Genomic DNA, 14,131 nt, shown 5'->3' with positions numbered 1-14,131 from the left:
CAGCAGAATCACAGCGACCAACAAGAATTTTGGGGTACAACTCATCAGATCTGATGAAGAGAGCTTCAACTCTCGAAAGCTCATTCCCCCAGATTCTTGCTGATCTCAAAGATGTTACTGCACTCAAGTCTAGCTGTTGCCACTATAGTGTCCCTCTCACAAAAACGGCCAACCTGTGTTTGGGGTTAATCTTTCTTACCCCACTGGAGGAGCCTCACATAACTACTCCTCCATATAAAAAAATCTGCACACAGCAAACAAGCACAGAAGTTCTCGCTGTTGCACGAGTCCCCCTCTGTGAAATAAGCCTGTATTCTACATTTGTTAAAAAATTCCCAAGTATGTTACTAACGGCAGTAGACAGAATGTATCGGGGGTGGGGGTGTTGTAGTTTCAAAATGTGTTCGTGGGTCTGTGTGTGTCGCAGTTAGATCTTTGTGATTAAAGACAGTCGGACGTTTCACTTCGGCTAACTGGCAGAGCAGCCAAGAGAGTTGTTGTGATTCATTCCCAAATAGTAAATCACACTGACATATATGTCACAGCTGCTGCTCATAGCTGGGCGTTTATGATAAATAGACTCTTGTACCCTAACTCTTTGAATAGGGTGTTTTCTCGGGGGGAAGGGGGGAGGTTAGGCAGTATTCTTAATACAATACAACTTTTATGGCACAAATCAAGGAAAGCACTGAGCTCATGAAAAAACCAATGCGCACAGAAAACCCACACCAGGTGGTGTTGCACAGTGGTTAGCGGGTTGCGCCAACATCTGGGTCCAAATAGCCACTGAGCCACAATGCTTGTGTTTTAACAAATCCAGCTGGTCACTTTTTCTATGCCCATCCCACTTGGCATGGTGGGGATAAAATGGAGAAGGGGGGAAACGAGGGGAGGATGATATATTCTGTGCTGAGATCCTTGGAGGAATGATGGGATTATACACACACCCACAAACACACAAAAGACAGATCCAACAAGCCTGTAGGGGTAACATCCAAGACCTGGGCTGTATGCCAGCCCCGAGGACAGGAACCACAAAATAACAACATATACATGGAGAAAATGGAAGCCCTTTTTTGAAGCTGCAGAAAGAAGCAGCGTTTGGATTTATACCTCACCCTGTTCTCCTGTAAGGAGTTTCGAAGTGACTTAACACACCCTTTTCCCTTCCTGTCTCCACAACAGACACCTTGTGAAGTAGGTGGGGCTGAGAGCGTTCGGAAGAATTGTGACTAGCCCAAGATCACACAGTAGACTTCATGTGTAGAAGCAGGGAAACAAATCCAGTTCACCAGACAAGAGTCCGCCGCTCAAGTGGAGGAGTGGGGAATCAAACTCAGTTCTCCAGACCACCACTCTTAACCACTACACCGTGCTGGCTTTCAAGGGGCATGAGAACCAGTGTTCGGAAAGGGGACTTTGGTGGGGCTCTCTCCCTCACCCCATTCTCACCTTGGGCTACTACGCATTCACTTGCGTCCCCTGCTGCTGTGGTCGCCAGATCCTCCAGCCGCTGCAGATCCCGAAGCCGTTCGGCCAGGAGCTGGCTCTGCCGTTTCTGCTTCCTCTTCAATTTCTTCCGTTTGTTCTTGGACATCTTCCCGTTCTGAGGGGGCAGAAGGTCCCCATCCCATGTCACAGCCCTGCCCCAAGATTCCAGGGGTGCATGGTAAGGGTAAAGGGAGTGTGCCAGCGAGCCCTGAGCCAGCTTGGGTTATCTCATGAAGGCAAGAGGATTGGAAGCAGAAGAGAAAAAAGGTAGGGCCACGGCAGCAGGACACAGTAGAGCTGAACGTTACTGTGTACACAGAATGGGAAAGAGAGGAGAACCATGTAGATAAACAGTCCAGGTTTTTCAAAAAGTGAGTGAAGCCACTGTAAGGTGGGGGCATTATTGGCTACCTTTATCTAAATGAAATGATTTTCCAGTGACGGAGAGACGGCAAGCAAGTGGGCTTTTCTCAGTCAACGTTTGGTTCCGTTCCCCAAGATTTTCTTGTTCCCTGGAGGTGTAAGGAGGAAAGCACAGACCACCTCTCCTCATAGGTTCGTCAAATAACAATCTGCTGGAAGGGCTGGGAATCACCCACCTGCAAGATGTCCTCCTCAGTAGAAAACCCAAAGTGGCTTTAATCATTCTCTCCATCATTATATCCTTACAACAGCCCCGTGAGGAAGGTTAGGTCGAGAGAATGATGTAAGGTCACCCAATGGTCCAAGGTTCCATGGCATAAGTGGGGATTTGAACCAGGGTCCTCCAGATCCTAGTCGGACACTCTAAGCCAGGGGTCTGCAACCTGCAGCTCTCCAGATGTTCATGGACTACAAATCTCATGGCCAATTGGCCATGCTGGCAGGGGCTGATGGGAATTGTAGTCCATGAACACCTGGAGAGCCGCACGTTGCAGACCCCGGCTCTAAGTGATACATCACACTGGCTCTCGTATGTGCACACAGAAACTGAGCCTGAAATTCTGGGGCCACCTCTTCTCCCAGCTGTGGCTCAGTGGCAGAGCATCTGCTTGGCATGCAGAAGGTCCCAGGTTCAATTCCTGGCATCTCTGGTTAAAAGGATCAGGGATGGGGGAAAGCTTTACCTGAGCTTTACCTGGAAAGCAACTGCCAGCCTGAGTAGACAATTCTGAGCTTGATAGAGCGACAGCCTGATTTAATTGAAGGCAGCTTCATGCGCCTATTTGGTCTATTGATGTGTTTGTTTAAATGTTAAAGCTCAGAAAAGTCCCACCCCCATAGAGTGGACGGGGCGTGTAGGAATGTCCCTCTTAGAGGTCTGAGGCAGGCAAATGGAGAGAAACTTGCCCTTGGGGAGCCTAAATCTTTGTTGCTCCAGATCAGTAGCTGCAGTAAATTCTGCCTGGAGTCACATCCATGAAGGGAAAATCTGAAGATACAAGGTTCTATCTCAGGTCCCAAAGGATTTGCATCTAGGGGTACCCTTCACACAACCAAGCAGGTAGGAGATGAATCTCAATAGACTCCTGCATCTCCTCCAAAAGCTTCTGCTGGATCAGACCAGCGGTCCGCTAGGTCTACATCCTGCTTCCAACAGCAGCCGAAAAGATGCAAAGGGCAGCAGCAGGGGAGACAACTGCATTCAATACCCAAATTGGAGAAGACAAAAGGACTGAGGAAACAAAGGCAAATGGGCGAGGAACGAATCGGCTGTTTGCAAAACAAAGGATGCTTAAACTCAGCAGACATCCTTTAATAAGTATACACAAAAAAAAGAATGACACAGGAGCATGTTAAAGCGCTCCATCAACAGGGAAGCAAAAGGCCAATCGTGTTTTGACGCACCATCATTATTACTTCCATTTTGTCTCAGTATTTTTTTGGCTTTTCCAATAGCGGCCAATCAGATGCCGCAGATCTGACCTCTATGCAGGAACCTTTTCATCCATTTGAGCCATGACAGGGCCATCTGGTGGCAGGGAGTTCCACAAACCAACTCTGTATCCAGTGTATGAAGAACCATTACTTTTGTGGTGGAATGAATGAAAATGAATTTGGCCCAGCTGAGACGGCACAGATTGCATTTGGGATTTAGGCGTCCTATCCCTGTACAATTGCAGGCAAGATACTCTACGCCAGAACAGAAACTAAAAACCATCCCATGCTGCCTTTGATCAGTGTGCCCTAAGAAAAAGGGAACTGGTGGCACCATCTGGGCCAGGGGTGGCCAACCTATGGCACTCCAGATGTTCATGGACTACAGTTCCCATCAGCCCCTGCCAGAATGGCCAATTGGTGAGATTTTCTCACTAGTCTGAGAATCTGCTTTCAATGTACCTGGCTCTCTGCAGCGTAACAGGCAGAACTGGATAAAACCCATAACAAGAAATGTGGAAACGCTGATCCTTCAAAATAGTTGCACAGAGCAACAGCGTCATTTCGTTTCAAATTCGTTCTGACTGCTAGAGGCATTTCCTCTGGGCATGTGAGGATTGCTGATGGGGCTGCCACCACTTCTTAGAATGTTCCAGTCTCTTCTTGGGCTGCGCTATGCTGATGTGACACACCATGTGCTACTTTGGGACACTTGGAAAAGTAAAACTATGTGCGCGTCCAAAAACAGGGAGCGGTGAAAATAAAGATGAGGGGTGCCTATCTCCTTCTGTATGCACCATTATGTACTATTGTGAGATTGTGCCTGTGTACAAATGAAGATGCAATCTGGGACAAGTGAGGAAAGGCAGGCGACAGTCAGAACTGGGTCAAACCCCCAAATGGGAACGCACATACTAAAAACAAAACCCATGGAGGTTACACGTGTGCTCACTGTTCAAACAAGGGCACATCACAGAGCACAGAGCTTCCAACCAACTTTCCAAGGGAAGTCCGTTGGTGCTTTCAGCTGGCCCCGGTGGGTTTTCAAAGGTTGGAGTAAGGAAGAATTGGAAAGGCTGAGATGAAAAGGTCTGGAAATACAGGGTCAGCCCACTGGAATGCAGAACTGAACGGGCAAATCTAGCATCCATCAGTCAGAAATATGTGCGTGTGCAGAAAGAGAGACTGTTACAGCAGCTTCGCTAAGTGAGCATGTGTGTGTGCACATGTATGATGCATGACACATCCTGATAACCTGGCTTTTAAAAGTTGCTGAGCTATATAAGCTGGTTGTGGTGGGTTTTCCGAGCTGTGTGGCCGTGGTCTGGTGGATCTTGTTCCTAATGTTCCGCCTGCATCTGTGGCTGGCATCTTCAGAGAGATGAGTCAGAGAAAAGTCTGTTTCACAGGCAAAACGTTAGGAACAAGATCCACCAGACCACGGCCACCACAGCCAGTTGAATCCGGCCGTGAAAGCCTTCAACAATACATTATATAAGCTGAAACACTATACCTTCAGCTACAAAAAATTATATTCTTGCAAAATACATGCTAAACGTGTACAAAAAGCACAGAGAACAATGAAACGAGAACAATAATTTACAATATATAGCAAACATATAACAATATACAACTTACATATCAAAATGCAAACCTTTTAATTTTTTTTTTACATTTTGATATCTGTGTTATTGTTAACTGTAATATTTTCAGCTTGTAAAGCCAGATTCCAGCAGTTAATTTGAGCAAGACAACATTTCAATTCTTCTGGCTCAGTAAGTAGGAACTTCCATCCTGGGCAACAGGGAAGAATTACTGGAAAACCTGTCTTATTGTGAGATATTTTTCCTAATTGGATGTGAACTCTTGAGGAATCTATGCACTGGCTTGTTGAAGTCTTTAGAGGATATGATTACACTGCCTGGATACTTGAAATGTGCTGTTATTCTTGCTTGGTTTGCTGCACTTTGTATTAAATTTCTGCACATGTCAAGCATATATTTTGCAAAGTCACAATTATTCCTTTGTAGCCAATAGTGTAGACTTCCTGATATGACTTTTGATTTATGTGCCTTTACTATACCAGACTGTGTTTTCGTGAGCTATTTAAGCTAACAGTTTCTAAGTCAGACTAGCTGAAATCCATTCCAAGGTGCATGAACTGTTTCCTCAGGGTGATTCAATGCCCTTTTTCAGCCAATATTTCACAGCCTGTGAACCTACAGACATGAAGCAGCATCGTACTGGATCAGACTGTTGCCCCATGATGGTCAGTACTGTCGACCTGGGCTGGCAAGGGGCTCTCCAAGACCCCGGGCAGAAGTCTTTCACAGCATCTGCAGACCTGTGGAGCTTTTTAAAAATTCGGAACTGAACCTGGGACCTTCCGCACACTGAACAGATGATCAACTGCTAGGGATGCCCACTTCCAGATAGCACCTGAAGATCTCTCACCGTTACATCTTTCCTTCAGTCTACACAGCAATCAGTTCCCCTGAAGAAAATGGATACTTGGCAGGGCGTCCTCTACAGCATTATACCCTGATGAGATCCCTCCCCAGGCTCCACCCAAGGGGCATAGCTACCACAGGGCGCGGTGGGAGCAAAGCTACCATGGGGTGCCTAGCTACCGTGGGGGGAAGGTTCGGGGGGCGTTATTTTGCCCTGGGCACCATTTCCCCCTGCTATGCCTCTGCTCCACCCCCAAAATCTCTAGGTATTTCCCAACTCAGAGTTGTCAAATCTATCTACCAATGAGTCATGGCCAGAATAACTTTCTGTTAAGGTACATGATGACTGGTATCAATTGATAAAGAGAACAAGCCACGAGTCCCTCACCGCTGAGCTAGATGTGTCTCTGTACGTGCAGTGGGGATTTGTTGTCCAAGAGGCAGGAGTCACAGAGAGACCATGACAGGCTGCACTGAGGGATTACAGCAGCACTCATGAGATATGACTTCAGCCTTGCCGCCCTCACCCCCTTCCCCCTGACCAAAATGGAACCCAGGTCATTATTTGCCTTCTTAGAGGCTGCAGAGGGGTACTGAGAGCAGAGCTCCCCAATCTTTGTGGGCCTGTGGGCATCTCTGGAATTTGTACACAGGGTGGTGGGTGTGGGCACAAAGTGGCTGCCAGAAGAGGCCCAGCACATTTTATAGGCCTCCCAAGAGAAAGACCAAGTGCAGGGGAAGAAAAAAGGGAATGTAAATAATACACCGGGAAAGAGTGGTGAGAGGCAGAATAAAATCAGTGCTGTGGTGGGAGCTAAGACAGAAGAACATAAGGAAGAGCCCTGCTGGATCAGACCAGAGTCCATCTAGTCCAGCACTCTGCTACTCGCAGTGGCCCACCAGGTGCCTTTGGGAGCTCACAGGCAGAATGTGAAAGCAAGGGCCTTCTGCTGCTGCTGCTCCCAAGCCCCTGGTTTGCTAAGGCATTTGCAACCTCAGATCAAGAGGGGTCAAGATTGGTAGCCATAGATCCTCCTCCCTAAATCTGTCCAAGCCCCTTTTAAAGCTATCCAGGTTAGTGGCCATCACCACCTCCTGTGGCAGCATATTCCAAACACCAATCACACGTTGCGTGAAAAAATGTTTCCTTTTATTAGTCCTAATTCTTCCCCCCAGCATTTTCAATGGATGCCCCCTGGTTTTAGTACTGTGAGAAAGAGAGAAAAATTTCTGTCAACGTTTTCTACCCCACGCATAATTTTATAGACTTCAATCATATCCCTCCCTCAGACGTCTCCTCTCCAAACTAAAGAGTCCCAAACGCTGCAGCCTCTCCTCATAAGGAAAGTGCTCCAATCCCTCAATCATCCCCGTTGCCCTTCTCTGCACTTTTTCTATCACTTCGATATCCCTTTTGAGATGTGGCGACCAGAACTGAACACAGCACTCCAAGTGCGGTCGCAAAGCTATTTTAATTTGCACGGCCCGTCAGATCCTCAGTGTCTAGTAGTCAGAAACTGTCCAGGGCGAGAACTTCACTCACTTTCTGAAAACACTTGGCAGGCACCATGACGCCCTCAGGATCCTGATTGACAGTTACATTCTGTAACTCCCCACAGCAGAGCTCTTGGGCACAACCTGGGGATCCCAGTGGGATGCATCAGCCAGCATCAGAGAGGGAGGTAAGCTCAGAAACAGGTCATGAAAGACTTCGCCCTTCCCCCAACCCCCGCCACCCTAAAAAGAACTTACCACAATCTCCTGGGGTGCAGAGCTGACTGGGGGAAGAGGTGCACGGGTGAAGCAAGGAGAGAAGGTGGAGGGAAGAGAGAAAGAGACAGAAATGATTCCCAGAATCAGAGAGCCAAGAATCCAAACAGCAGTCATGTACAATCTGTGGCATATAAAGAGGAGAATCTAGAAGTCTGGGTCTCTGGGTATGGATAGACAATGTACCTCAAAAGTCAACTTTTGGATTTCACTGGCCAGAGAAAGAAGCCAGAATTCGACCCCAGTGCCGCTGAGTTGTGCCACTGCAACTGTTTGGGGTAGAACAATTTGTTTTATTTATGATTTTTCAACCACTTTTCTCTTGTCATGCGATGCAAGGTGGCCCCTGTGAAGTTCTCGAGGCAGTGACCAGGCATAAGGCTTCTTGAACCATGTGCGCCCTCTTCCAACCATGGTGTGGTCCCACTTCTCTTTGCTGGACTCCAGGACCCTGACTTGAGCTAAGCGGCACTTGTCCATTTTCAGAGGGCAGTGTGTTAAATCTGCAGCGGAAGAGCTAGGCTTAAGTCTAGCAGCACCACGGGACTCAACCAGATTTCCAGGTTGTAAGGCACTAACACAGAAGCTAGCTTATTATCGTCTCTCTCATCAAACAGTCTTGGCTATGGATGTAAAGGCTAAGGCACTTGTCAAATTAAGGGTCATGGAGATCAAAAGGCAGCATGACCGTAACAGGATATTAGATCCCTGCTTTAATAAATCCTTGCTTAACAACTTTATTCTCATGCCCTACCTTTCTGGCCTCACCAATTCTGAGTACAGAAGAGCTGCTATGCTACAATGCTCCACCCTCAGCTTTTATTATGTCAGGTTAGAGATGAGCTTGTCAGTTTTGGTTGATTTGCTTTATTTTTAGGGAACAATGTTTATTGTGGCATTACGTTACTGTGTTAATCATTGTTAGGACATCATCTCAATATTGCTGTTGTATCATTGTTATGTTGTTTGGAATATTTGGAATATTATGGTATTATGTTTGTCCTATGTTATTATTATGTCGTTGCTGTATGAAATATTATGTCAATTCTCGTTATTAACTATTAACTGTTACTGATTTGTTAACCTGATGTATAATGATTAAGTCTTTATTGAACTGTTGTCTCATGTGGGGCCCGTGCAATTGATATTATTATTGCTTATTTTGTTGTACTTCTATGCATTGTTGATGTATTATGATGTGCATCTGTCAAGGCGGAGAACAGAAACAGCAGAATATGTTCGACTTGTGCACAAGATTTATAGTCACGTACGGAAGGCCTACTGTCACCAATGCTCTTGATCAAAGGAAATACAGACTGAAAATAATACTACCAGACACGAACTGGGAGCTAACTTACAATGCTGCCAAGTATGCTTAGCTAGCAACCAGGATTAGGATTAATTGGAAGATACCCTGCTAAAGTAATCATTGAGTAAAATTAGATTATCCTCACTGCTGTGATACTACTTACCATATTTAAATTTATTAAGGATTTGTAGTGGTATTTTCATCTTTTGTAGAGGGGTTTTATGTATTATGCTACAGCATTTTTATTTATTTATTGTATTTAATGACTGCAAATAATACATTAATTTGCTTGCTATAAGTTTTTTAATGTCTGACAGAAGGAGCTTTGACTTTCAAAAACTTTCACCCTGAAAACCTTGTTGGCCTCGAATACTGCAACTGGATGCAAATCTAGCTCATTAATGCTGTTTTCCAAAATCCACTAGCAGGGGGACGGAGCACTCTACAGCTCTACATGGCAGCGTTCAGAGAATATCTACTCTCTTTTCAAAACAGACCATGGCCCCTTCCACACACGCAGAATAATGTGTTTTCAATCCAGCTTCACAATGGTTTGTAAGTGGATTTTGCTATTCCGCACAGCTACAAAAGCCAAATCCCCACTGGGAAATTCAATCTAGATCAAACAAAGTTTGAAAAGAAACTGCACCTTTTCATCAAGGTTTCAACCTCCCTACTGCAGCATGTTTCCAGTGAAGACATCTAGGACTATCTCGGATTCAATAAATATAACAATCCCCACTACCACGCGATCGGCTTGGCAGGTCTCTCCTGATTGGCTGTCACGCCGTGTTGGGGCGGGACCTTTTTTTTTCTCAGCATGTCTCCCCCCGCCCAAGTTTCTGGTTGGTTATCGTTCTCTCATGCTCTCGCGAGAACAGCACCATGTGCACTGATTGGTTGTAAAGCATTTGTGTCATGCTCCACGGCGGGAAATTTGAACCAAGATTAGACCGCCGATCCTCCATTTTTGAAAAAGTAGTACTTTCAAGCAGGTTCGGCAAAGAAGCGGGATAAGGGGAAGAATGAGCGCCAGAACCGGGATGAATCCTTGTTCGTCGATCAGGCAATGGCGAGTTCTTCCTGAATCCTTGATATTTCGCATGAATATCACGCGATTAATTGACCGTGGGGAATCAGCCCAAGAGCACTGAAAGTGGACTGAAAGCGCATTATTCTGCATGTGCGGAAGAGGCCCCTGTTTCTTAAGAGTCATTAGCCTCTGCTTTGTGGAACGGACTACCTGATGAGGTCAGGAAGGTTTCCACTCTCCGGACACCCTGCAAACTATGCTTTTTTACGCAAGCAGAAGGCTATGTTATAACAGAGGGGTTCTGGAAGATGCCTTAATGAAGGGGAAAGGACTACTGGTGTTGCCTTGTACAAAATGGTTCACAAATTTACTTGGGCAACGGATTGAGACTTTGGGCTGTGGTGTAGAAGTTATAAGTAGGATTCTATTATATAATCTCCATACCGTTTAATGTGTCTTTCTTGAAGACTATCAACCGACTTCAACGTGCTGCTTTCCCTGTATTCCGTCAAACTGACTTGCTGTACGTCTGGTAGATATGCGGACTGGTCTGAGCCAAGTCCGATAGACACAAATTAGCAGCAGGTTGAAGTCGGTTGATAGTCTTCAAGAAAGAGACTTTGTCCTATTACGTACACGGATTGATATTTTAAGAGGACTGTTTGAAGAGCTGCTATTGTAATTTATGTGCTATATTGTATATAATTGTATAGGAATTTCGCCCAGTTGGTTTTTGCACTTTATTTCACTGTTTGCACTTTAATGTTTGTTGGAATACTTACAATAATAAGCGGTTGATGCAAAGCGTTTTGTTTTTGTAGTGACTGAATGTCCTTCCCCCTGCCCCCCTCCCACTTTTTTATAGTACGGACTCACTATGTTCAATCCGCCTTGACTCTCTGTGAGACAGGTGGACTACAAATAACATAAATAGAATAAAATACATTATGCGTAATATGTATTATCTATTGCTGTACACACTATCCTATTATGTGATTTCTGCATTGTTTAACATGCCAGGCAAAAACATTTTTTTTAACTTTGTCTCAGATTTCTGCAATACTAGTTCTATTACACTGCTTATTTGATGCCTGATCCTTGTGATCGCACTGACTTGCCCCATGTGATCCTAGAGTCTCAATGAGAAAGCTGGACTATAAATAACCAAATTTAAAAACATTTGTAAAAAACCAAAGCTCGTTCAGATATACTTGAAAGTGTATGGCCAATGCCTGGTGAAATCTCCCGTAGTGGGAACTAGAACTGCTAGTGGTATGAAGGATTCAGTCCTGCGCCTGGCTCTATGTCTCACCCCAAGGCTACCAAATGCAGAAGGAATTATTTCTAAGAGAATCTATCTACACATGGAAAGTTGATGTGTTGTGGTTTTTTTCTGGGGGAGGGGGAGAAAAGTTTATTTTTATACCCCACTTTTCTCTATCTTTAAGGAGTCTCTATGTGGTTTACAACTGCCTCCCTCCCCCATGCACCCCCACAACTGACACTTTGTGAGGCAGGTGGGGTTGAGAGAATTCTGAGAGAACTATGACTGGCCCAAGGTCACCTAGCAGGTTTCATGTGGAGGAGTGGGGGAATCAAATCTGTTTCTCCAGATTACAGTCCCGTGCTCTTAGCCACTACAATACGCTGACTCTCAGGAGGCAAATCTAAGGGGAACTCAGCCCGGAATGTGGCATATCTACCACAAAGCACACCCTGCTCCAGCTCAAAAGTGGAAGTACCCCCGCCACAAGTTGCTGACATACCTCTCTCAGGGTTGGGAAAGGCAACACCTCTCTCTTCTTCACAGGGAAGGGAGAGCCAGCATCCCCTTTGCATCCTTCCTTTGAACGATCTCCACCCCCCCAACCCCCGCCTCCCTTCTCTCTCAGAGGTGGAAGTGACTAGAATCTTACACAACTCTGGACTTCTAGTTCCAAAACAGAAAGCTACCAGGCCTCCATGGCATACGGGTGGCGCCATTATACCTGTGGATAGGGCCCCCCTGCTAACTGGTCCTTCTACGGCAGTGGTGGCAAACCTATGGCACTCCAGATGTTTGTGGACTACAATTCCCATCAGTCCCTTCCAGCACGGTCAAAGGGCCATGCTGGCAGGGGCTGATGGGAATTGTAGTCCATGAACATCTGGAGTGCCATAGGTTCGCCACCACTGTTCTACAGTGTTGTTTACCACAGTGTCTGGGAAAACCAATCAGAGGGAAACGAACCAGGGAAAAGATTTTGCTTCTGGGTTCTCAACACAACACAATGAAATGCAACCCAATTCAGCTCCTACTGACTTTCCACCTTGTTCACCTACTAAAATTGATTTAAAAGTAAAGTTTCCCCTTTAGCCGTGTCTGACCCTGGGGCACCACTGCAAGCAGTGATTTCATAGGCAAGCCTCTTTGTGGGGTAGTTTGCCATTGCTTTCCCCGGCTATTCTTTACCCCTTAGCTATGAGCTAGGTACTCATTTACTGACCAAGAAGTGGATGGATGGCTGAGTTGACCATGAACCAGCTGCCAGGATATCTGACCCACAGGGGGCTTGAACTCCTGATCGTGTGAGTGGCAGTGCAAGTACTTAACCACGCGGCTCCTAAAATTGATCTACAGCACCATTAACTCAAAAGTCTACCTGAAGTCTCCCCTGACCTGGACTAGTTGGATCTCATCTCGGAAGCTAAGAAGGGTGAGCCCTGGTTAGTTCTTGGGGTTGATTCTCCACCCCTCCACATGAGTAGCGGACTCTAATCTGGTAAACCAGATTGTTTCCCCACTTCTCCACATGAAGCCTGCTAGGTGAACTTGGGGCTGGTCATACCCACCTCACGAGACGTCTGTTGTGAGAAGGGGAAGGTAAGCTACTTTGAGACGCTTTACAAGCAGAGAAAAGGACTAACTCTTCTTGGATGGGAGGCCACCAAGGAAGGCCAGGGTTGCTATCCAGAGGCAGGCAATGGCAAACCACCTCTGTTCATCTTTTGCCCTTATCTAGATAGCTCTAGATCAGTGGCGGCGAACCTTTGGCACTCCAGATGTCATGGACTACAATTCCCAACAGCCTCTGCCAGCATGGCCAATTGGCCATGCTGGAAGCGGCTGATGGGAATTGTAGTTCATAACATCTGGAGTGCCAAAGGTTCGCTGCCACAGCTCTAGATGGTCCCAGTGAGCCCAATCTTGTCACATCTCACAAGATAACGAGGGTCGGTTTTGGTTAATAAGTGGACCAAGGCAGTCCAGGATTGCTTTGCAGAGTGAGGCAATGACAAACCATCTCTGTTTGTCTCTTGCCTTGGAAACCCTACGGCTGTGGTGGAAAACCTTTGGAACTCCAGATATTATGGACTACAATTCCCATCAGCCCCTGCCAGCATGGCCAATTGGCTATGCTGGCAGAGGCGATGGGAATTGTGGTCCATAACATCTGGAGTGCCAAAGGTTTGCCACCACTGCCCTACGGTGTTGCCTGATGTCAGCTTTGACTGGGAAGTCTCTGACATTTAAAGCACCTGTGTGCTATGTCTGCTGCTGGAGATATCTGACCAACACTGGGTTTTAGTATTTTCAAACAGGAGGTTTCAACTCTTTGTTTCTTCTTCCCAGCAGGTCTGAAGCATCATCTGGTGGCAGCGGGCTACCCCCTGCGCCCACTGAAGACAGCTAGCAGGAAAACAGGCCATTACATCTTTCCCAAAACATCCGACCCCTTCCTCTGCCACCCTTTCCTCCTTTTCACCAGTGTCTTCTGAGAATTCACTGGGTACCTCATATTAAACACTTATCCTAAATCAGATAATCAATGCTAGTATTGCCAGCTCAGACTGGCAGCAGCTCTCCAGGGTCTTGGCCACCAGCTACTGCCCAAACCTTTGAACAAGAGATGCCAGGGATTGAACCTGGGACCTTCTGTATGGCAAGCAGATGCTCTGTCACTGAGCCACAGCCCCCAAATACACATGAAGCTGGTTGTGGTGGGTTTTCCGGGCTTTGTGGCTGTGATTGTTCCTAACGTTTCGCTTGCATCTGTGGCTGGCATCTTCAGAGGGGTATCACAGAGGAAAGTCTGTTATACACAGTGTCCAGTGTGTAACAGTATGTAACTGGACACAGTGTGTAACAGACTTCCCTCTGTGATACACCTCTGAAGATGCCGGCCACAGATGAAGGCGAAACGTTAGGAACAAGATCCACCAGACCATGGCCACACAGCC

The 14,131-nt window shown here is 46.3% G+C and overlaps 1 protein-coding gene and 1 non-coding gene across 2 annotated transcripts in view; one reads left to right on the top strand and one right to left on the bottom strand.

Moving 5' to 3' along the window:
- Positions 1–14,131, bottom strand: part of SRPK3 (SRSF protein kinase 3) — a 43,035-nt gene that overhangs the window by 13,588 nt on the left and 15,316 nt on the right. The window contains 2 exon segments of the mRNA XM_048490364.1: positions 1,453–1,606; positions 7,551–7,576. Of these exon segments, the coding sequence (XP_048346321.1) occupies positions 1,453–1,606; positions 7,551–7,576 (180 nt within the window).
- On the top strand, positions 2,496–2,564 carry TRNAA-GGC. The gene has a single exon. It is a non-coding gene; the product is annotated as a tRNA-Ala (tRNA).

The sequence above is a fragment of the Sphaerodactylus townsendi genome, linkage group LG03 (genome assembly GCF_021028975.2).
Source record: "Sphaerodactylus townsendi isolate TG3544 linkage group LG03, MPM_Stown_v2.3, whole genome shotgun sequence".
Classification (NCBI taxonomy): domain Eukaryota; kingdom Metazoa; phylum Chordata; class Lepidosauria; order Squamata; family Sphaerodactylidae; genus Sphaerodactylus; species Sphaerodactylus townsendi.
This window is presented reverse-complemented; position numbering and strand designations above follow the sequence as displayed.